Source organism: Vicugna pacos, chromosome 10 (assembly GCF_048564905.1).
Source record: "Vicugna pacos chromosome 10, VicPac4, whole genome shotgun sequence".
Classification (NCBI taxonomy): Eukaryota; Metazoa; Chordata; class Mammalia; order Artiodactyla; family Camelidae; genus Vicugna; species Vicugna pacos.
In genome coordinates this window covers 45,362,879-45,388,016 of record NC_132996.1, presented here as the reverse complement: position 1 = coordinate 45,388,016, position 25,138 = coordinate 45,362,879, and the positions used below count along the sequence as shown (strand labels likewise).

At 37.1% G+C, this 25,138-nt stretch overlaps 2 protein-coding genes across 4 annotated transcripts in view; one reads left to right on the top strand and one right to left on the bottom strand.

Annotated features, from left to right (window-relative positions):
- Positions 1–25,138, bottom strand: part of ANO3 (anoctamin 3) — a 357,402-nt gene that overhangs the window by 50,664 nt on the left and 281,600 nt on the right. For all 3 annotated transcript variants that reach the window (XM_072969684.1, XM_072969685.1, XM_072969686.1), the window contains one exon: positions 18,970–19,030. In XM_072969684.1, the coding sequence (XP_072825785.1) occupies positions 18,970–19,030 (61 nt within the window). The remainder of the gene's footprint in view (positions 1–18,969; positions 19,031–25,138) is intronic.
- MUC15 (mucin 15, cell surface associated) lies at positions 6,311–18,790 on the top strand. Its single transcript, XM_006198361.4, has 4 exons — positions 6,311–6,535; positions 12,749–13,477; positions 15,427–15,576; positions 17,449–18,790. The coding sequence occupies exons 2-4, from the start codon at positions 12,790–12,792 to the stop codon at positions 17,607–17,609; spliced, it is 999 nt and encodes a 332-aa protein (XP_006198423.1). The 5' UTR covers positions 6,311–6,535; positions 12,749–12,789; the 3' UTR covers positions 17,610–18,790.

The following is a 25,138-nucleotide window of genomic DNA, read 5'->3' as shown; positions in this document are numbered from 1 at the left end:
GGGAGTTGCCTTTGTGACCCTCTCCCACTTCTTCCCAACTATCTGAGACACCTGCACTATGCTCTTATTCAAAGCCATCAACAGCAAAGTCTTTTATGTTCCCTCACCTCCTTGCTCTAACTGAAACCTGGGTCACCCCTGAAATCTTACTTTCCTGGTGGCACTCTCGGGTGATGGCTTTTAGTCTCTGACATCAGTAGGTACTGAAAATCAGGTGGTGAATTTCTTGCTCCTCATTGCTGCTTCAAGACTATTTTTTCTCTCCCTCCTCCTTAAAGATTCACAGATTTGAGACTCACAGTATCAGTCCATACTTCCTTCTTTGTGGAAGTCCTCTACCACTCCCTTAGTACACTTCCCCAAATTAGCTAATGATTTTTTAACTCTTGGCTAAGTGTAACTCTTACCAACATGACTCCTGAAATAGTTTTTTGAAATTACAACATTCAAAGATAGTATTTCTAGTATCTTGGCTTCTCAGTTCTTTGATGTTTATCTTCAGAGTTGTTTCCTCCTACCCTTCCTTACCCCTGTCCTCCCACGATATACATCTGATCAATGACTCCAAACTCTCCATAATCTCCAATTATCACCCCCATGTTTGCAGCTTACTCCTTATAACCTCCAATTCCAACAACCCCTTGACCTGGATTTTTTTCAACCCATTAACTTCTGACCCAGACTTTCAATCCATTCTCCCCATCATATTTTCACTGTCCTTTTCTCCCCTTGTGCCCTCACTTTCTTCTTTATGTATCCTGTTGTTCAATCATTATACTCAGGCACTTGCATATACCCTCAACTCTCTAGCTCTGATCTCAGTTTGTCATATAAACCTATGGTTTGAACATGATCCTAGTTAAGAGCAACACTCCATCTGCCGTCTATCTGTTCTCATGCACATTATCATCCCTGGAGAAAAACACAGCTATACTGGGTGACCTGTTTTATTTTAAATTCGTGATTTGAGTAGACCCTTGAGCTTCCATGATGCCATACTTTCTCTTCTTTCTTAACTCCAGCACCTACACTCCTATCACTCACAGTTGCAATTCTGCTGTCTACCTCATCATTCAAAATTAAGTATTCAGAAGAAATTGTTCATCAAAACCATTATCTACCCACTTTTCTACCCATGGCTTCTATATTCTCACCTGCAGAAGTTTTACGAATTCCTAGCTAAAATCAATTCTTCTTGTGAACTAGTGCCCCATCTTTTATAACCTCCTAAAGGAAACCACTCAAACATCTATATGTACAATCATACAAAGATGTCCAAGGCATATCTTTAAGCAAAAAAAAAGGCTGATTTCAGATCTGATGAGCCGACAATTGGAAGAATATTCTAAGTAGAAGAATAGTGAGCTTGCAGATATCTTATGATTAGTATATTAACGTTTTGCTATTGTTGTTTAATATATGTATTTCTTCATATATCCATTCACTCATTTATTCATTTATACTTTAACTGAGCATTTAGTATGTGCCAGGAATTATGCGAACTCTTTGGATAAAGCAAAGAAGAAAGCAGACAAAATGCTTGCTTTCATGAGCTTTCTAGTATGGGAACAAAACAATAAGCAACAAAAATGCATAAGATATAGGGTATGTTACACGGCAGTAAGTGCTGTGGGAGAAAATAATGGAGGAAAAAGGGATGAAATAGGTCAAGAAAGAAGATAGATTTTTTAAAAGTATGACCAGGGAAAGTTTTCCTATCAGGAAAAAATTAATTACAATTGGAGAAGAAATTATTCACTTTTCATTCAATTCATATTTATTGAGCAAATACTATGTGCTAAGGTATAGACACAAGGTCAAAATAATTCCATATAACTTTTTCTACACTTAGTTGGAGTCATCTCAACCTTTATACACATTGATGCTAAAGCTTCAATTATATCATCTATAAAAAAATGATTATAGTTATCATTAATTGAGACCCTACTAAGTGTCAGACAACACAGACTCACTTTACCTACTTCATCTCATTGACTCCCCATTGACAACTAGGAGGTAGGTATCACTTTCCCTATTTTACAAATGAGAAAGCAGTCTTGGGATATGATGGTGCTCAGGTCAGGTTATGAAACCAGTAAGTGGCAAAGCCAGGATTCAACAAGAAAACTGTGACTTGGTAGTCTGAGCTCCGTCTACCACACACACTGCTCCCTCGGTGACTATAAGCCTGGAGAACCCAGCCAGAGAAGGAGCCCCAGAGTTCTGACGCTGAATAAAGACGCAGTAGGGCCACTCCGTGCTAACAAGGCTACTCTATAACATGCAGAGTCTGGGTACACTGGTGGCAATGGGTAGGCCCTGAAGAAAGTAATGTTTACTTTTGAAATGTTTCCATCACCTTTTAGCAGTAGCCCTCAGTCCCTTCCTGGCTTTTATTTATTTTTTCTTTTTTTTCTTTTTTGATGGAACTGGAAGGGAAGATAAAAAGGTATAGTGAACTCTTACTGTGCCAGGCCCTAATTAGTGAAGAGAAATGCCCAGTAAAATATTCTGAATCTATGAACAGCTTGAAGATTTACTATCACTTAGAAATTAGTGAAAAAGAAATGCATGAAAACAATGCAAAAGTTTTGTGTGATCATAAATATGAAACTCTGTATCCTCTTGTATATTTTTACAATTACATCCAAAATTTCTTTTCATTAGATATGTTAATAGTATCAAAGGATGTAATTTCTAGTGTAATATAAAAACTGACATTTTAAAATTAACTTTCATATTAGTCTTTTATGCCTAACTCATATCCCTTTAAGATAAATACTTTCAATAAGCGCCTTTATATATTGCAAAGTTTTAATTGCTTCATATTATCTTTAAATCTATTTCTTTTCTTTTTACCTCAGAATATTACTCTTTATATTTATGCCCCAAAATGTTTATTGATTATCTTGCCATACTTCTCTGAAACAAAACAGAAAGTACACATAGACACTGAAATAATTTAAGAAATTTTAAACATTAGAATGAACAAGAGACTCTGCCTTTAAAAAACAATCTGGATTGAGTTATCATTATAACGAATTAAATAATAGAATTCATTCCAAAATTTAATGAATATTAAACATAAAATCTAAGATTTTACTATAAACACGTCTCTTAAGATGTTAAGTCAACAGGCTTTCTGTTTGTTTTTCAATTGGTCCTGGTATCCAGGTCACTTACCATGTCTTACTACAGTAAGATAGGTTTCAGCATCAATTCTATTTTAATTTTTGGTTTTTACAAGGATACTTAGTGAGAAAATACGTTTACTGAAATGTGTAGATAAGAGTCCAAGAGGTTCTGTCATAGTTGTGTAACTCACCTCTTTGAACTATGCCTGAATTAAAGTCTGTGTGTCACTTACCAGATCTGTAACCTTCCTCAGACATCCAGTTATATATGTATGCATGACTCGTACATGTTACATCAAAACTTCTGTTTAACAAAGAGCATTGTCTTAGAATGTCCTTAGCACCAAAATGGAGTGTTTAACCTTTCTAGAAAGTTATAGTTAAATGAAGAAGGCCTTATTATAACACCATATGACTTAGGTAAAAAGATAAGCTTGTATGCTAAATGATTGTCAGCATTCATGAGAACAATCCCTCTACTGTCCTCTAAAAGAACACTGAAAACTGCTACCATCCCTAAGTAAATTTTCGAGTCACCAATTTCCATTGTATTTATAAAGACTATCATTTAAATATCCTCAAATAATATAACCATGATGTTATTTTATTTTTAACCAAGTATTTCTTTATTGCTTCAAGTGTCCATACTCCTAAGAGGAAACAAAACATAAATTCAATTTCTATCCTGTTTCAAACTCATAACCTGCTATTAATGAATCTGACCTATGAAAACAAATTCCATGTGTGTGACATCAGTATCCGGCATGGGATGCTATTGGATTTGTAAAAGAAGATACCATTTTGGATCCAGAACAATGTTTTGGTTTTAGCTGAGGCATGTTCCCAAACTACATTCTGGTTCTGTTTCCAGATCCATTAGTGATAATAATGTGATTTCATGTTCTGGAAACTCTACTGGTCAGTGGTTTCAGAAAAAGAGGTGGTGGTTCTTCTTCCATTACATATTGTGAGGCTTAACTAATGAGTGTAAAGCAACTGGAGAGTGTCCAATAAAAGCCTCCACAGAAGGTGAATACCCCCAGAATTATGTAAGCACTGCACGATGTGTCATCTCAGCTGGTTCGGCTGATTAAATTGTCAAGTCATTGTCAATTTGACTTGATTGTTGAGTTCCTCTGGAGAAACAAGGTCCAAAATGGAACTGGTCTTACCTAGAACATGGTATATACCTGGAAATGCATCTCAGCAAGATGTGTGTGTTTGGTAAGAAATTACTTTTTAACTCCAATTCAGGTGCTTTCAGAGCTGTCTGATCACAACTAAAGTAAGCTCAGTAATAAGTGAGGTATTAAATTTATGCATAGTTTTCATTTTACAACTTGACTTCCAAATGAGCTCATGACAGGGAGGGTAAACAAGGTTTATCTCTGGGGTCAGTTCTAATCAATTGGTTATGATTGTCAGGAGGCCAATAATGAATAGGATTCCGAGGCCAAAGCTGGGGTCTTCAGAAAAGAGGGTCATTGAACTCTGACTCTTGTGGCAGTGAACGCAGAGATCTGTAGCAAAAGTGCATTGTAACTCCTGTGTCTGTGAGGCCATAATTACTATGGTCAAGTGGAAAGTGGTAATGATATTCATACACATATCTAGGAAAATCCCTAAGGGTATGGTACACCAATCCTGCCAAGTCATGTTCAGTTCTCAAAGTACAGACAAAACACTTCTCTCAGTTGGATTTTTTCCTAGTAACAGGCAAATCTAAAAATACCAACTGAATTTTAAGCTATTGCTCAGTAACAGGTTGTTTGATCAAATTTAGCTAGCTTTTCTTCAAACCAGTGCAGACACAGCTTAAATATCCTTTGAGTGAATATTTTTTAAGGGTTGACTTAATTTCTAATCAAACTCTGAAGGGCCTTTGGGCTTCAGAAAAGTTAAAACTATAGAATTACCTTGTTCTTTCTTGGGGCCAATTAACTGGGCAGATTCTTTGCATTCAGTTGAAGTCCCTGAACCTTAGCTAAAGTTTCATTTTCTCGCTCAGCAGTTGGAAACCTATCTCTCTGCGCAACAGAAACTAAGCCTGAACCTCAGGAGCACAGAGCGAAGCAGACCTTGGCGCCGGTCCCCCCAGTTTGATGTGCAGACTACCCCAGAAAGTGCAGTTTCACCCTTATCCCTTTCAAAAGCCATGAAAGGAAGTGGAGGAAGTATGCCAGGTTGTTACTCAACTCTAGCATTTAATCAAGCATTACCCAGGCTCTTCAGAAACTCTCCAGCCTCTAAATTGAGAGTGAAAACAAAGGGAACACAGGATGGAAACTACTTAGCTGAGCCGACTCCCAGGATTACTCAGGATCATGCGGCCACTCTCAGGCAGGGCCCAGTTATTCCCTGAACTTCTGAAGGTCAGCAAGAAATCCCACCTCAGTCCTAATGATAATTTCTGACTTAACATGTCTCACAGCATCCTCAAGGATCCAATACACACTAATTCACTTTGTGTTAAGTGTGACTTTTTATTTTATTTATTTATTTATTTATTTATTTATTTATTTATTTATTTATTTATTTTTGATGTATACCCAGTTTACAACCCTGTGTTCATTTCTGGTGCACAGCATAGTGATTCAGATATACATATATATTATTTTCACATTCCTTTTCATTATAGGTTATTACAAGGTATTGAATATTATTCCCTGTGCTACACAGTAGGACTTTGTTGTTAATCTGTTTTATATATAGTAGTTAGGATCTGCAAATCCTCAACTCTCAATCTATCCCTCCACCCCTGTGACTTTCTATAAAACCGATGTCAGTGCACTGTAGATGACACTAAATGACCCCACCACACTCTCTCCATGAAGGTTTTAAGTACACAAACAGGGCATCCCCACTAAGGGAAAGACTTGTTTATGAGTTGGGAGAACAGCACGGGACTGGCACAGAGCAACAGGTGCAGGACCTGATTCATTCTGATTTCCTCACCTGCAAGGGAGGAACCTGGCATGTGTCAGAAATTCCTGGTATACCAGGGGCCATTACTAAAGTCTTTGTCTTTTCTCCCTCCCCCAACGTAAGGCAAGAAATGGATGTCCTTTGTTTGCCAACACTCAAGAGAACTAGCCTGCCCTGAAGTCAAAACAACCAACCTATGAAAGCTGGAGGGTTGGGCTTTTTCCTTTCTTTTTTTTAAAGGTCTGAATGAGGTGATGCTGACAGCTGAGAAGCAGGTCAGTCAAGTTTTGGGTGCTCTATTACACAAGCAAGACACAGCCAGCCCCACTTAATTTTGTTTCTCTGGCACCCTCATGCTCAGTGGGACATCGGTACACTTAACCCATCTGCCTTCTCTAATGCACGGCGACTCATCCAAACCAGGACAGCTGTGATATATTTCAGTTCCTGTTTGTAAACACTTCTTAGACTTGAAGGTAAGTGTGTCCTGGATTACATAGGATCCTTCCCTCTTCCCCTCTCTCTCTCTCTCTCTCTCTATCTCTCTCTCTGTTTCTTTCTCACTTATGTACCAAAGAAAATCAAAGCAGGTTGAACTTTTGACAGAACAGTCTGGCAAGTATCTGCAGAGACTCTTGTAAAGACAGGTAGTTGTTCCATCAAGTAATCACCTCCAAAATGAGCACTTGCACTGAGTTCACTTTAAGAATTATTGCCAAATTTGCTTTATGATGAAACCTGCTGAAGAGTTAAATAAAACCCTTGCCTAAAATGTACATGAGTACAAGAGAGTTTCCTTAAGTCAAATCTTAGTAAAAGTTTCAAAATGTTTAAAGTAGAAGTGACTGCATGAATATAAGTTGAATACTTAGATTTAAATTATGCATTTGGCTTAAAGAGCAGTATAATATGATAGCTTTTGAAAAACAATCTGCTTAATACAATGAATTACAAGCTCCCGTATATCTCTTCCAAAGATTTTCTTAATTAGAAATTGACAAAATGTTGTGTATATAATTATTTTACTTTGCATGCTACGTGTCCATGTACAGCGCTTGTTGGCAATCTGAAAGTCTAAGCCAGCTGTTGCAGGAGACACCCCATAGAATAAAGATATGGGTGAAGTTTCTTAAAATTATCTTCAACTTGTGGCTGTGAAAGGCTTCTTTTACTAAAGGGATGTTGTTTTACTGTTTACCACTTTCTAGTCGATCCATGGCAGCTATTCGGCTGTTTCCATGGACAGTGAAACAGGATAGAAGGACAGAATTCCCATGTTTGGGAATTTGGGTCCAGAATATTTCCTTTGGAGACACAGTCTCACTAAGCTTAACACTCTTCCACCTAATTATCTCAGCACCGATGTTTATGACTGAGAGTGCCCAGGTTAGCAGGAAGTAGGACATGCTACATGATTTCCTGGGCTTATGCTACAAGATTTCCTGGGCTTATGCATCCCCCAGCCCTTTAATGAGAATGATGCTCACCAAATTTGATATTTGGTGTTTTATTTCCCGAAGGAGAGTTATGTTTTTCTTTTTATTTGTTTCTTTCTTTTAAAATCAAATAAAGATATGCCGAGAGTCCTCAGGCATAAACAAACCTCTGACTAGTCTTCTCACCCTTTCAAAACCCTCTCACAGGAGAGGCATTTCTAGAAGCGTAATTCCTTATATCTCCCCTTACGGTGGTCCTTTCATTCAGGGAAAGCAAAATACTGTCCAAGATTGGAAAGGCCACTCAGAGTAACTCTTAAGTTCTGCCTGAGAACTCCACGTTAGACTGAGTTTCTTATGACAAAGACAAACAAAATTCAACTGCCCTAATTTGTAGCTAGAGATCTGTAACAAAAACTATTCCAGGCAGCTGAGAGGGAAGAAGCACGGTGTATATTCTTTAGTCATCCTGCTACAGAAACATGTTTTTATATCATCCCCGGTGTACCTAAACTAATGTTTTTATTTAAATCTTCTGATTTTGATTCGTTTAGAAAGACTGGCACTTCTCTTCTCTGGCGTGGGCTGATTATCTGACACAGACCAGGGTACCTCCTTATTTTTTAAGCTTGATGTAAAATGGGAATTACTCAGTTACAACAGGAAGGCTGGGCAGAATAATAACTTTACGAACTTAAGAAGGAGCAATATTATACACAGTGAATGTGAATTTGCTTCCCTTAATGGCCACAGTTCCCCTGCCCCACCCCTGCCGCCGCCCCACCACCTCCTGCAGCCCCGTATACAAAAGAAGTAATAGGAAACCACTTTTTAGTGCCAACACCAAAGACAGGGGAGAACATAGTGTTCATTTTCTTTGTATAGAGGAATTATTTTTAAAAATAGTGAAATTCACACTCTCTGAAAGTCTTTTTCAAAGTCTAAGTATTAGAAATAGTAAAAAGAATATATACAGAGAGACTTAGAATCTGTGTTTAAGGTATCACAAAGTGGATGGAAATCCTCCTCTCCTTCTGTTCTCTTTATAATCATTCTAATCTTAGACATCATTCAAGTCTGTAATGATTTTGGCTCTGTTCCTATGAGCTCAAAATTCCTCTGAGGAGTTTCCACCTAGGGGTAAGAAGAGGCAAAAAACAGGGGGAGAAATGATGCTAACCTAGTTCTCCTGGTTTTCTCTCTCTCTCTACAATTTCACTTTTCTTTCACCCTCACATTCTGTCTGCCTCCACCAGGCACCTGGTTGACTGATGAACTTGGGAACTCACAGGCATGCCACGCATCCTCCAGTATAACTTTATACAACACATATACAACATAGTGTAAATATCTTAACTCCAGAGGTGGAGAGAGACAAAGCAAAGTGTAAAGGATACAAATTTCTTTCTTTTATTGCCCTCTGTAGCTTCTGTATCGCCACCATTAAACTTCCCTGCTTACAACACACTTTGTTCAATTCAGAATAGTGTCAAACGTAACCAAAATTGCCTCGTCCTTGTCCCAGCAAAAACCTAGGGCTGGGCTCCGGAAGAGCCGATGACTTCAACTCCTCTGCTTCTGTCCCTTTAAGACAAAGAGATCTGAGTAAAAAGCATAACCTGGTTCTCTCAGAAGCCAGAGAGAAGAAGCAGAGTGGTCCCCAGCTGCCATGCTGGGGCAACAGGAACAAATCAATACCCCAAACACCTTACCCACAACTGTATTAATTCTGGAATAAACTGCAAATAGTATTCACAACAAACCGTGCTACTCCTCTTCCTTTTCTCTCTTTTCCCTGGAAATACATTACAGGCAGTAACAGAATGCTTGGCTCATTGAGGGTGTTGGCATCTCTGGTTTTCAAGTTACAATCAAAAGCTGGGTGAAGGGTAGAGAGATCCCCCTGGTGGTTCCATGTTACAGGCAAAGTGAAACAGGAACAACAAAACTCACTTGGTTGACTCCTGGTATGTGGATTCCCATTACATGCAGGGAGCAAAAGCTCTATGCCATGTTCCTCGTGCGACATTATGAGAAAATTAGAACAGGTGAGGGTTGTTTTCGTACCCCCTCTGGTGACACTTCATTCGAAAGAGAAAATAACCAGAAAGTCTAGGTATAGGGAAAGCAAATCAAACTCCCCAACGCTGTGACAGGTGGCCAAGTACAAAGAATAAACGAACCAGACCACGGGCAGTAGATCATGCAAAAGGCTACAAAGTTTGCTATGAACTTGACAGCGTTCACAGGAAAGAGCTGTTTCTGAAAAGGTACATGTAAGTATTTTTTAAACAAAACTGAACAGTATTTTAAATGTGCTACGTGAGGTAACACTTTAAAGAAATGTTAGTGAACTACAGGTCCTGGGGATAAACACTCCTGTTTTCTTAATCTGTAAATTGCATAGTGACAGTGTCTGTCCAGAAACGATGGAGACAATCACTGGGATTTTTTAAAGTAGGATAGAAATGTGTTGAGTACGTTTAAGAAAAAATTAAGGTAGAAGTCCCTATTTTTCCACTGTTTAAAAACATAAGATTATCAACTGCTCTGGTTAAAATAATAAAGTTTGGAGAACCTGTGCTAAGAAAATGCTTGAAGGAAAAAGTTCTAAAAGATAACAGGGTACCAAATTCTATGGGATGAGTGATTACTAGCTTTTAATGCCAACCTTTGAATCCTAACCTGATCTTTCAGCCACTAGCTATGTCTCCTTGAATACACTGTTTACATTTTTATGTCCCATTTCATATCCGTAAAATGGGATTAAGAATCCCTTCCTCATTGCTTGATTATTTTAAGAATTAAATGAGAAAACATGCAAAGCATCTGATATAATAGATGCTTAAGAGTAATGTCTTCCAGCTATACAAACGATTTTTAAGATCTGAATGAATTGTCTTGATTATCACAGAAGAGTGAATGAAACATAAATAAACTAATTATGACAAATATAAACACCTGTATAATTCCTCCCACGTCAAGACAGATTATCAGGAGCACAGACACCTGTTTCATGCTCACCCAATCAATACTGTCTCCTCTCTTCTCACAAGTAACCACATCCTGACTTCTAACACTCTAGTTTGTTTTGCCTTTTTTTTTTAACTTTATCTACATGGAATCACACAGCACAACTGGCATTTTAAGCTCTGTATTATGTCTGTGATAATCACCCGTGTTACTGTACGAGCTCTAGTTTATTTTTCATGCACAAATATTTTGCAATGTATCGCCCAGTCTGTTACTGATGGGATGTTTAGGTTGGAGACACTTACAAATAATGCCCTTATGAATGGTCTTGCATGTCTGCCTGCTTGCTTTTTAAGTAGAATTTTCTTAAGTGATAGGCACAGGGCATGGAAATTATTCTGTTCCTTAAACCTTAGAAATTCACAGGCATCTACAGCTTTTGAAGAAAACTATTATATTAAGATGTGTTATAGATATGTTTAAGTTGTACCACCATGTAAGAAATCATTAAACAAGGAGGCGGGTACTTAAAACCAAGCAGTAATCACAAGGAGTATTTAGAGGTTCCTTAGACCCTAATGAAAAATCATGAAGTTAGAAAATTCTGTGAAAATTTCTGGGAAAGCTTTTAAGAAATGGCAAGTAATGCTGAATCTAATAATCACAGTTGCACCTCCTCCCTTTTCTTATCTCAGTCATTCTGGAGGCTTTTAGTGAAAAATAAGCTCTAAGGTCTGATTCAAAGAATACAAAGTCAGTTCTCAGATCTTACTGTTTGAGGAGAAATAGTCTAATGTTTTTTGAAGAATTATTTTTCCATTTAAAAACACTTTAAATTTTATCACCCATTTAGGTTGGAGTCAGTAGACCAACTGGCTTTCAATGCTGCCTTTTCCATTTATTAGCTTCCATTATTGGCCACTCTGAACCTCAGTTTCTTCATTTGCAAAATGGGGATAATACAAGCTACTCACTTTGTCTCACAGGATCAGTGTGAGAATCAAATGAGATGATATTATAAATTGTAAGGCGTTTATAGACATATTATTATAGTCTAAAATAAGAAATGTAAGTTAATGTCTATTAACTGCTTACTTTAGATCAGATATTGTTTAGAGTACTTCTACTTAAATCATTTCATTTAGTTTGGAGAACACTGTGAAGTCAGTATGATTATTATGATATTGATAAAGCAACTGCTTAATATACTGATTGTTTTTCATATATTATTCATGATAGAAGCCAGAATTACAATATAAATATAATTGCAAAACCTTTTCCCCATAGCCTTCTATCTATGAATTGTGGCACTTCCATACTTAAGAGGCAGAATGACGTGGCTGGAGTAGAGGTCGGAACCATGGTTTCAAACACCAACTCTGCCACTGTCTAGTTAGGTAATTTTTTCCACACATACTCCCAACTAGATTCTTCATTTCTACAGTAAGAAATTACAGTGAAAGAATCCTAAAATCGAAAACTGTTTCTGACTTTATGTAATTTGGAATTAATCGGAAAAAGTGCAACATAAAGTAAAAATATTGTTTAAAAAATGTTGAGTTCAAATTAAAGAAACTCAAATTAGGAACTAATAAAATGTTTTCAAGTTCATGATTGATTCACTTTAAAGTGATCCGTTTAGTGTATAATCAATAACACCATTTTCATAACAAATATTTCAAATTACATCTCTATAAAGAACATGTTTTCTTAAATAGGTTGAAGAAATGAGCCAGCTCTACATGCTCTATATTTATGATACTTAAAAATTTTTACTTAGCATTTCATAATATGTGTGTGTATATGTATTTCAGCTTTTCCCAAGTGAAATGAACTTTGAAATAGTAAAATAGTAGTGTCTGGCTTGACAAAGGAATCAGAGAGAGAAAGAGAGAGAAAGAGAGAGAGAGAGAGAAAGGAAGAAAGAAAGAAAGAAAAAGAAGGAAGGAAGGAAGAAAAAGAAAAAGAAAGGAAGAAAGGAAGAAAGGAAGAAAGAAAGAAAGAAAGAAAGAAAGAAAGAAAGAGAGAAAAGAAAAGAAAAGAAAAGAAAAGAAAAGAAAAGAAAAGAAAGGAAGATTATAAAAAAATAGAACTCAGTGAGATAGAACTTAGTGACTCTGCTTTTAATAAAATCCAAAGAAAATTTTTGGAATAAAGAGTATGCTATTATCATCTCAGCATTATGTCTCTAGATTTTTTTTAATCACTTTAAACATGTAGATCTATTAAAAAAAAACCCTCAATACTTTAATAATTCCAATGGTTATTCTTTTCTTTCAGATTCTCCTTATTAACACTGATATCAAGGAAGGAAGGCTACAATGTTGATCTCAGCCCAAATTGTGCTGATTTCAACTTTGTTTAGTTCACTGCTATTTGGAAGCCATGGGGAAGAAGGTCCAGAAATGAACACAACACAAAGCACTGTAGAAGGCTTAAAAACAAGGGGAAATCAATCTGTGCCTTTGGAAAGTATAGCAAATTTAACCTCAGATAAAGAAAACAGAGAAACCTCCAACCCCAAGGCAAGTAATTCCCCTCTTGGGGAGCCATCAAATAAAACCCATGGAACAGGTTTCTACCATAATCTGTCAACAGACAACCTTTCCAGGGGTCCGAGACCCACGCCCACATTTTCCCCGAGCCCTCCCTTGATCCACAGCTTTGTTTCTAAAATGCCTTGGAACTCATCTGTAGGGGATAAGAATCCTCTGCCAGCCTCAGCACCTCTCAATGCTACATCCACAGTATCTTCCGAAAATTTCACTTGGTCTCTGGTCAATGATACCATGAAAGCTCCGGACAACAGTTCCATGACAGTCAGCAACCCCCCTGCAGCGCCAAACACCACTTCTGTGACCTTCCTAATAACGGAATCAGACGGCTGGCCTACCACAACCGGAGACAGCTTGGTGGGGTTTACCCCCTATCCAGAAACAACTTTACGGCCCACCTTGAAATTCACCAACAACTCAAAAATCTTTCCAAATACATCAGACCCCCAAGAAGGTAAATATAAATGGATTTAACTTTCCTTTTGTGTGAAACTCAATTTCCAAGCCATTACATCTAAGGACTGTGTACTAGAAGAAAAGGAGGAGACTGCAATTACACAGGGAGTTCTCACTTTGGCGGGGCAGCCACGCTATGCACAGGGCACAGTGAAGGGATTTCAGGACGTAAGGCAGCATGTACCAGTCATTCCTGCGTGGGAATGTGATGAGACAGCAGGACAAAAATGAGTAGTAGGGTGAAAAGAAACAGAAACAGGCAGTGGTACAGTTTTCAGATACTGGGTGACAACATTTACTGCCTCTCAGAAAGACTACCTGAAATTTCACATGCTTCTAGGAATACAATACAACTGAGCTTTTAAAATATATGTACGTGGGTTTCGAAAATAGAATGAAATAAATACATTTAAAAATTATTTTGAAACCACATATTAATCACAGGAAGGTAGAACACTGATATTAAATAAAAAATGTAAGCTCAACAGAAGGCATCCTCCTTAATTTTTTAGTTCAATACTTACTGAACACCATAAAAATGGATTTTAGCTGTGAGTATAACAAGAAAATTGTGTTATGGAGACATTTCTGTTTCATTTAGGGATTAAGTCAAGCTTCAAAACATAAAGTGGAAAAGATCTCTCATATTTAATGAAAATTCATTATATTTGATTTTTTTCAGGTCTAAGCACACTTTTCTGAATCAAAAAAAAATATTCTTCTTTTTCCCTCTATGAACTCACTGATTTCCAGTGTAACCTACCTACAGATTATATTAATAATGCAAACACTGAATCATATATACAAATTCCTGTTTAAAAGTTGTTGTCAGTGTGCAGGAAAAGTTTTAAATTCTGAAATCTAGCCTTTATTATGGTGCTACAACCAATGTATTGTATGTACATATATTTTCATAATTTAAGACACCCTTCCATTCATACATACTCTAATATTCCATCAGAAAATGTTCTTTAAAATATTGTTTTGTCTTTCTAAACACAATATACATATTGAAAATATTGAGTACTTACTCCTACCATTGCCTTTAATCAAAAGAAACCTTAGTTAACTTTGTTTCACTTTTATTTTAGTAAAAATTGTGCTGTTAACCTTCCAGCATTTTTTTTTCATAAATGGGGTCTGAAATTGAATTAGAGACCCTAGAAGACCCCTTGCCTACCTAATTAATAAGCTTCTCAAGAATTTTTTTTTAAAGCCTGAAAATAAAATGCCCTAAGTATGAATCCAGGGAGCATTAAGTGGTTTATTAACAACTTTGTCTTCCAATAAGGAATCTGGTAAAGGGAATGATGCAGTGAAATTTTGGACTCCCTTAAGCTCAGACCTACACATGTGTTTGCAATGTGCAAGGCATTGCAAACATTCTATTTGTTGTATTTGGAAAAATCCTCAATCGGGATATACTTCTATTTCCTCATAACTAGTCTTTTCACTTGGGGTTTGTGGATTCATTTTCTATTACTCACTTACTCCCATTAGCTTTTTACTTTTGAATTATTATAGAGACAAATTCAAAGTTTATTTCCTCATTCAATTTCATCAGAGATTTAGAGTTGATTAAAACCTTAATACAGAATTCAGCATAGAAATTAGATATTAACAGAGCATACACTTGGCATTTCAGTACTAATGGTGTCAATAAGTAGTGAGACACAGTTATAAAACTAAGGCTTAGAAGTATTTCGAGATAATTCAAATTTTGAAGTACAATTTTATCAGGAAGTATATTTTCCAATATATTCTAAATACTCAGTACTTTATAAACGCACCACACACCATATATATATTATATATAACCATTGCCTAATTAAAAATAACAGTATTAAACATGCTTTGCTTACAGAAAGTCCACATGTATATATTTCTGTTCTCTGAATAATTATTTTCTATTTCTCATCTGTAAATTATTTCTTCTTTGTTCTCTAGAGAACAGGAATACAGGAGTAGTATTCGGGGCCATTTTAGGTGCTATCTTGGGTGCTTCGCTACTTAGTCTTGTTGGCTACTTGTTGTGTGGAAAAAGGAAAACAGACTTGTTTTCCCATCGGCGACTTTATGACGACAGAAATGAACCAGGTAAAACACAACTTTCAGAATTTCACCTGCACACAGTGGTTTTAATTAAGTGAGGTCACTGCATTACCTAGAAGGCATGTGGAGATTCATTCGACAGAAACAAAGTAAAGATTGATTCTGATCTACTCTCTGTTTCTCAAAGAACATAACCAAAATAATTATGGACCTGTCAGTGGAATTTTAAAGCCATATTGCTCACTGCATCACAACTGGTTTTAAGTAATAATCCCAGAACCTAAAACATACCCTTATAATTGAAAGATAATGGTATAATATTAAGAACAAAACGGCCAGTTTTGTTAGCAAGTACCTGCAGAGTCATTCTTTACTATTGTTGAATCTCTTAGTAGCAGTAATTTGAACAATCATTTATTCTAATTGGGAGCTCTTCCAAAGTTTACATATCTACAATAGCTCTCTGCTAATTATCTTAATGAGTCTCTAAACAGAATCGCTCAAGAGTTGCATATTTGGGTACACACAGTTACAATATACTTTAATTCAGAAAGTTCTCAGCCATGTGATGGTAAAAAAAAAATCTATCTATGGATGAGAAATGCATCTGCTAGGAATAAAGTTCTGAGGTGCTGAGTTAGATCTTAATAATACTATATTGATTAGAACAGAAATGATATCTCTTCAAATGACTGACTCATCTCTTTATTTTACATTTCAGGACAAAAAAAAAATCTGTTTTCTGGTGTACACAAGGGACTCTTGCCACCATAAAAAACAGTTAAATGCCCCTGTTGGGTCCCACTAATAAAGTCTTGTTGATTTTTGATAAGTTCAGATCATTAGTGACATACTGTTAATTTGCAGAACCATTAATTATAAATTTAACTGAATTCTGTTTATGGATTTCTAGCAATCCACAGAAAATAAAAAGTGCCACTTTTCAAAACTGAAGGACAGGATTTCAATCAACAGGCATTTCCAAACTTTTTCTTTTAGTTTCAGGATATTTTCTTCACATGTAACCACATGCAAAAGCTCAGTCTATCAGCCTGATCCAATCTAAGATGTTGTGATTGAGGCATAATAAAATAATTCAGTCACACCACCTGACTTACTCCTTCAATGAAGCTTTGAGACACTTCTTCCAAATCTCCAAAGGTTCCTGGGAGCCCAGTTTGTAAACAGATGGCTTAAGGAAAAGTAGGACATGAGAATACGTAGCTGAATAATTAATGACTCGTCTGTCTAATTAGTAATTAGTCATTGCTTTAGTATTCAGATACCTAGTACATGCCAAAATTTTTTAAAAAACAAACTCAAGATCATTAAGGAAATAACAGTTGGCTGTTTGTTAAGAGAGAAAAAAAATCGTCTATGTTATTAACCAGAAAACCAGAAGTACATGATAACTCAGATCTATCAGAAGGAAACAAAAGGTTTTATAAACGGTTTTCTTTCATCTATGTCTTCAGTGGCTCACCCATGAACATATTAAGACACTTTGATTTTAAAATTAAAGCGCTTCACTTTTTAAAACTTACTTTTACACCAGAAGTAAAAATTCTGAACATGTTGACAAGACTCTGAATTCATAAGATTCAAAAGTCAATGAGATGTCAATACTGCTTTATATGAAGTATAGCTTTACCTCTGTTGTGAGCTCTCCCTTAGTTCCTTCATTTTTGGACTAACAGCAGTGAAATTTTGGAAGTTAAAACTGTTCTTAGTTATAGAAAACAAATTTGGCTTGAAAAATATCTACATATTTAAAAATTTAAAACTAATATCTGAAAAGCCGATATAAAAAAAGTTATTTACTCAACCAGAATAATTCCTACAGTCTAGCAGATGCTTAAGCATGCAACTTCCAGACTGTCACTGTAAAACAATTCTTTTCCGTTGCTTTTTTTTCAGTTCTGCGGTTAGATAATGCACCTGAGCCTTACGATGTGAGCTTTGGGAATTCTAGTTATTACAACCCAACAGTGAATGACACATCTACGCAGGCAGCCCAAGAAAATGCACGGGATGGCATTCCTATGGATGACATACCTCCACTTCGTACTTCAGTGTAAAAAACTAAGGGGAAAAAGGCTTCAGTGACAAATGCTCCCCTACATCCTGGCCTTTTCAAATCCAGCTTCCAAAGGCTGAAGCAAGACCACTGTCGTGTGGCTTGTGCCAAAGAGAACTGTAAAAGCATGACGGCAGTTGCAGAAACATAAAGACAGGATAAATCATCCAAAAGGTTTCCTTTCTTACCATTTCTGACTGTGCTGAATCATCTACTGAGTAACTGCAACTTGTATTTTTATTTTTTTCTTAGTAGGAAATGTTTATGGAATCAGGTAAAACTAAAAGATTTCACCATGACGGCCCTGCCTGATAATGTAATTTAAAAATCCTTCATTGACAATAGGAACCCAAAACTACATATTTACTTTTTGAGGGGAGGGGGCAAAAACCAATGGATTGACTCTTCACTGCTCCCCACTGTGGTCCACACATCAAAATGCCACACACCAAGACTGGCATTTTCCTGAAGGGAAATTGGAATGGTGATTTTCTTTTTTTTTTTTTTTTTAATTTTGACCTAAAGCTAGAAAGAGTATGGTACAGAACTTCTGTTCTTGGGAAATTAAAGTAATGCGAGTGAGAGACTTGTATTCTAGTGCATTTCACTTTTCTGTATCAGCAGGTACACAGTCCCCTTGAGTTGCCAAGTTGACAATGACTTCGCATTCAACAGATCATGGTATGAAAGCTGACCCAAACCAGGAAAGTAATCACTTCTCTTCAAAGCATGGGAGATTCCAATCTGTGATTTACTTTAGACTTTAATTAGTTGGGTTCTTTAAAAACTCAGTGAAAAACATGGTGAAAAAAGTCAGCCAATTCATATACCTGTACATAATTTTTATAGTTTTAAGATGTTAGCTAGGAACAGGATTTATTTTGTATTAGACATTATGGCTCAATCATATATGGAATAGATTCTGCATCAATGAATGCATAAAATGTAACGTAAAAATATAGATGTATGGAAGCAACAAGCAAATAAATCATTTTCTGAGCATCACTTTCACAAGGGAAAGGACAAGAGGCTTAATGTGGAGTCTGGTATGTTTCAGTTTGTCTTTAATTATTGCTTGTTTTTGTCAGGAAAAATACATTCCGCAGTATGGGAAGGTTGAGGCTTTAGGGATTAGAGGATTAGATCAAGCGCTCAATTCCCAGAGAAGCAGTGAGTATTTGAAGAGGGCATACGGAACAAGACTTTGTTGTTGAATTTGTACATGGTACGTGCGTGTGTGTGTGTGTGCACGCGCGTGCGCGAGAGAGACAGAGACAGAGACAGAGAGAGAGAGAAAAGAAACACAGCAACAGCCTCAGAAAATGAGGGCTAGGAAGTAAGTAATAGAAGGACACACTTACCCCATATTGCCATAAAAATAGCAAAGAAGACTGTCCCTCCATTGTCAAATAGATAAGTCACCTTAGAGGAAAACAAAAAACCAGTCACACTGCTGATTATAATAATCCAGTGATTACTCTTTGCATATACGTACTATGATTTTTTTTCCCCAATGGAATCACATTATTTTATAGTTTGCAAACCTAAGATATGCAGCCCTGTCATGCACTCTGCAACTGTTTCACGTGATTTTTCTCATGGGGAATGGTGAGGAATCAACATTACTTCCCCCTCTTCTTTCTTCCCGTTGGACTCTACCTTCATTTCTGCTTAGAAGTGGTTCTAGCCCCATGAGGAAGTATTTGTGGGCCACGAATAGAAGCTAGAGAGTGAGCTGTAAGATGGTAGCTTTTCAGGAAAGGCCCACCAAGTTGCACCTCCTGTTAGCAAGATTTCCAGGATTGGGGGAGTTGCCAAATGCAGAATTCTGCCAGTGAGCTAGCACTTCCAGTGGAAAGGTGTCACCGTGCTGTCTCTGCTCTCTGATGTCTTTCAGAATGTGCCATGGGTTAGGAAGAAGTTTCATGAACCACTGGACATTTGGGATACAGTCCAAGTGTTTTTTAATCAGACATGACCTGAAATTTTATAAAACACAATGTACAGTTATACCATGTTACTAAATATACATTTCAGGGTTTCAAGATTTGTTTGATTTTAATAAAGTATAAATTCAATTTACCTTTGCTTCTTTTCATTTGCATAACACCCTGGCTCAATTTATCATTTAGTGAGGGAGATTACACCAGTACAGCCGAGGCAATACATGTTTCGTAATCACTTAAGTACCAGAGAAACTATAAAGAAATCAGGAGCACTGTTCTCACAGGAGTGAGAGGACAATCTGGGGCTAAAGAACATTATTCCAAGGGAAGTGGGAAAAGAATGGTGTCTTCTTTGCTCAGGCTACAGTCTAGAGGCAGCTCAATGGAGGCATTAAACACCACTAGTGTGTATTTCAGTTGTAACATCTGAAACGTGCTGCAAAACAGTATGTAAAGCAGATAAAGGTGGGATGTATTTTCCTACAATGTAGCGTTCCTGAAAATGTCATTATACAAAAGATGTGCTCCTTCTGGAAGCTGGTGGATAGGTGCAAGGTGTTCTAGATGGCTCTAAACTTCTATGACTGTTAAGGCTTGGGCTTTTAAAAAACAAGAGTTAATTTTCAAAACAACCATCAGTATATGTCATGCACAGCAGACAAAAGGACCACAAGGAACTTCTCCCACAGAGCTCACAAAATTCCACCCAGCTTTTTTGAGTCCACAGACATCCCACAGAGACACCTATGGCTGCCAAGCAGCTGAACAGCTGTCTGCTTTCCTTCATAAACAAGCCGAGCGCAGAAAACAGCCTCTTAAGAGTGTTAGAACAGAGGCTTCACACACGGGCATGTAAAGGTCACCAAGAAATAATGGCTCCCCCTACCGCTCCAGAAACAGCCGTGGCTTTCAGAAAAGTGACACATAAAAAGCCACACTTAACAGCAATTGTGTTGCCTAGACATGATTTGTCATAGTTCATGTGATATTTTCCTTCAAACAGCTCTTCATTTCTTTTCCTTGTTAGTTTTGCTTATAAAGGTTTCAGGCATTTTTTAACTCAGTTAACTTGAAACATCAGGTTTTCAGAAGCACACCCACGAGACATGGTACTTATGCAGTATTGCTGTAATGTGAGATTTACACGCTTGTAGTGGGAGATAAAGCTGGAATGGGAGCTAGGGAAGACTTCAGAACTGGCCCTAAGGATGAGTGTAAAAGTATAAAATCTCTATGTCAGATCCACAGCTACTCCATGTGGGGTGTATTATGACAGCGGAGCCCGCGGAGATGAAGAGAACAATTGGAAGCCTGTGTTCCAGCTTCAGGGGCTAAGGGCCTCTGTAGGGTGCTGGCATTAGAGCTGCTGAATGAAAATGGGGAGGAGGGGGAAGGAAGAGTTAAGCACAGCGTGGATGACTCAAGCTTAGCTCATGAGTGACTGGCAGGAGAGTCAAGGCAGGAGAGCCCTTGTGGCGAATAGGAAAGGAAATCCTCTCTCTATAAAAACCCTTGCTCTATAAAAGCAAGCTCCAGATGAAAGCTCGAGAAAAATCCCAAAGCAAAAAGAACAGACTTTTCTCAAAGGGGGAAAAAAAACAGCCTGTCTGACCTATAAATGTATATTTGCAATGAATTATTTTGTTAGAAAAATAGTTTGCCTTTATGCACAGGGGCCCTATGAACAAGCATTTCACTCAACAGCATTGATGTGAGTAGGGATAATATATGAAGCAAACTGAAGCAGTTCAAACAAAGGTGTTTTTTAGTGCAAATTCTCTATTATCTTTGACATCTGATTTCTCTTGGAGAGCTGACTGTGGCTAGAAATCAATGAATGTGGGGATTGTTTAAGGAGATACATTTCTTATTAAGTTGGAAGCTTAAAGTCAATGTCTCCTCTACTGTAGTTACTGGATCTCTCTCTAAAACTGTTCGATGGGTTCAGAATAACTTAAAGCTCTGGAAACTGCCACTTATACTTCATTCGAGCCCCTCTTGGCTAGGAGAACAAGTGGCCTCTTGGGCGGATTCAACCCTGTGGGCCAGGCTATTAAGAGGGGAGAGAGGCAGGGAGCTGGAATTTAGGCTGGAGTTCAGCCATCTCTCAGCTCCTCGGTTGTCCATTCTTGAACAGAGCAAACAGGTTGGACCTGAGCACAAGCTACACCAAACATGGCAACTTCAGTAGTTCATCTCCCTCCCCTAATCACTTACATATTTAAAATATGGTCCTAGGAATCAGAATCACCTGAGAAGCCTGTTAACATACAGATTTCTAAGCCTTATCCTTGACTAACTGATTCTGAACGTCAGGATGTGGGGCCCAGGAATCGGCTCTTTAATAAATCTCTTGGTGATTCTGATGTACAGTCTTAGACAGACGCTTCCATGAAATCTCTCAAAGAAGCAACATGATACGTCTTAATTCCATTATAGTTTCAATATCAATGTACAGTCTGAGGCTCACTCTAGGTATTGGATAAATGTTTGTTGAATAAGTAAAAAAAATTTAAAAAAGCCAAGATACTAATAACTATTGTGAATAAGGCTAACTTCAAGGGTTGAGTTATTTTTAGAATTATATTAAAAAACAATGCAGGACCCTTGTTCTTAATGGCTTCACCTTAAGTGAGAAATCCTAGCATAACAGGAATTGACAGTGTGGTGTCAGGTGCTTTGAAAAGAGTATGTGTCACTGAATTACTTCATAGCAAATATTTCTCAATTTTGATACTTTTAAGTATTAAAAAACAGTCATCAAAGAAAGTGTTAATGTACTTAAATATAATTTTTGTTATATGATGGGACCACATCTTTCCTGAAACACTTCCTTGAAATTATTAAGGGAATAATCACATGTACATACATATTTCAATAAAATAGGCAATTTAATTTCTTGTTATTTGTCACAAGAGTGACTGATTCCATAAGGAACTGGCTAGATGATTCTAGACAGGTGGCCTTGTTTCTTTGCTAAACATTTGTGCCCTTATTGCTGACCCTGCCCGTCAAGTACCTTCTAGATGTTTAAGCATATAAACTGATTTTAAGAAGATAATAGAAATTCAGTGAAGGGTAATTCTGATTTTTAAGGTGTAAACAAGTAGACACATTGTATCTTAGCCAGAGGAACAAATACACAGAATATGAAAGATTTCATCCTGGTTGGTTTTATTTCTTGTATTGTTCCATTAGGCAATCCTCTCTCCAAGCTAACTTTTCCACCTTCCTTATAATAGTTACTAAATGAATTATTTCTGAGCCACACCGTCCCTATGTATAGAGTAAAGCAGGTGCACAGATACTGCCTAATGACAAAGTTCCCTGGATTTAGTGCTTCCCTGGATAGTTCCTTCATTCATCACTCTGACATATGTAGATCATTCTCACATTTAGTGTTCTGATAATGGCAGTGTGTTTGGCTAGAACCGTCCAAGTAGAAGTAACACAAACACGGATTTGTCGGCATCCCTAACGCTGTCCTATGTCCTTGAAATGCGTGGGCTAAGAAAGGAACATGTCCATATACATCTAATGTCTCTAATACACTTGGCTTTTGCAAAAAGTGTTGAGAAAATGATTTCCCAAACAAGACATCTTTGTGGAAAATTTAAAAGAATTCAACACTAAGCATATTTTAGAAATTAAACTATAAAGAAAACAGACTTTTTTCCATGCCACGCATTCAGATAGACAATTCAGAAGCCAATTTCACTAGGTTCTGATCTTGTAGTAGCTACTGAATGGCTTTTGATTTTACATCCACTCTTGTCAAAACTGTCTAGAGATCTTTACATCTGAACAAGATGGTGTAAACAGAGATGGATTTTACCCCCATCTTGGAAATAAATAATGTACAAAATACATAAAACAACAGATTTCAAGACTGGCCACAAGGCAATGTAGGAAAATGCTCCCCAAGAGGAGGAAACAAATGAGGTGAGCATTATAATTGCCTCAGGTTCCTGCACTGGAAGAGTCACCAGGGTGCAGAGGTGGACAACCCCGACAGTGCCCAGTGAGCACTGATATAAGGAAACTGCCTGAGGGAAGAACCACTTGAAGGGATCAGAGGTAACGGTCAGGAGCTCAGAGTCAGGAAAAGCACCTGTTCCCAACAGCCAGGCTGGAAATCTTCATTGTTCACAGAGCACTGGATAGAGTGAACAGAAAGATTTTCTTCTTTTTTTTTTATGGTGGGGAAAAATTAGTGCTAGAGAGAGCATTACTGTGAGCCCACCTCACAAAGCTTAAAAGCAAGATTCAAAAAGATCAAATTATTTTTAAGTAACTAAACCACAATGAGATATCTCTAAACATCTATTGGAATAGTTAGAATTAAAGACCGACCACCCTGAGGATTAGTGACTATGTGGAAAACTGGAACTCTCATACATTGCTGATGGAAATGTAAAATGATACAGACACTTTGGAAAACAGTCTGGAAGTTTCTTAGATGACACATTTCCCTATCACACAACCCAGCCATTTTATTCTAGGTATTTACGCAAGAGAAATAACAGTACTTGTCTAAACAAAGATTTGTAGATGGATGTTCACGGCACCTTTATTTAAAACAGTAACAACTCAAAACTAAACAATCCAAAGACCAAAGAAGAAGGGATAAACAAACTCTGATAGAGCCATGGAATGCACTACCACTCAGCAATAAAGACAGATGATTTACTGACAAATGTTATGACATGGATGAATCTCAAAGTAATTACGGTGGATGAAAGAAACCAGAAAAAAATTACATGCTGTGTTCCATTTACACAGCAGTCTAGAAAATACAAACTTATCTATAGTGATAGAAGACGGTTGGCTGCCTGAGCACAGGGGTGGAGTTTGGAAGGAATGAGGGGCAGAAATTACAGGAGGGCGTGAGAAGACTTTTGGAGGTGATAGATATGTTCATTATCTTGATTGTGGTTATGGCTCTATAGGTGCCTATATATAATCAAGATGTGTTAATTTATACACTTAAAATATATATGTTTTATTATATGTTAACTATCCTTTAATAAACCCATTTTACAAATGAATAATAATAATCATAAAATTCAACTACATATGTCTCAAACTTGTGTGCACATTGGAATCCCCTGGAAATTTTAAAATATGCTGATGTCTAGGTTCCAAACTCAAAGATTCTAATTTAATTGCTCTTGGGTGTGCCTGGGGCTTCAGGAGTTTAAAAAACCCTTCAGGTGACTCTAAGGGCAGAAATTTCAGAACTTTTGGTATGTTGTTTCATTGTCTCTATAAAATTAGAGGTATTTTAATTTCATGAGTCTTCATGAAAGATACAGATTTAATCATTACCAATAGAAATAATCACCTTCTCCAAAAAATAACCTAGATAACATTCCAAGCGCAAGTTCTGTGCCTATGATGGCAATAATCACAAAAACAAAGGAAGACAAAGATAGTCAAATAAAAATATAGTCTTCTTGTCATTGCCACAGAGTGACATTTTATTCAGTGGTCAATGATATTGATTGTTGAAACTCTCAAGAACATCTAAAACTGGTAAAAAGCAATTTATTGGAGAACTTTTTACTACTTGCTTCATAGAAAT

Excerpts from the sequence above, each read along its gene's own strand:
- MUC15 (XM_006198361.4), top strand. The coding sequence starts at position 12,790 with ATGTTGATCTCAGCCCAAATTGTGCTGATTTCAACTTTGTTTAGTTCA. Across the intron at positions 13,478-15,426 it reads TACATCAGACCCCCAAGAAG|AGAACAGGAATACAGGAGTA; the intron begins GTAAATATAAAT and ends TTTGTTCTCTAG. Across the intron at positions 15,577-17,448 it reads TGACGACAGAAATGAACCAG|TTCTGCGGTTAGATAATGCA; the intron begins GTAAAACACAAC and ends CTTTTTTTTCAG.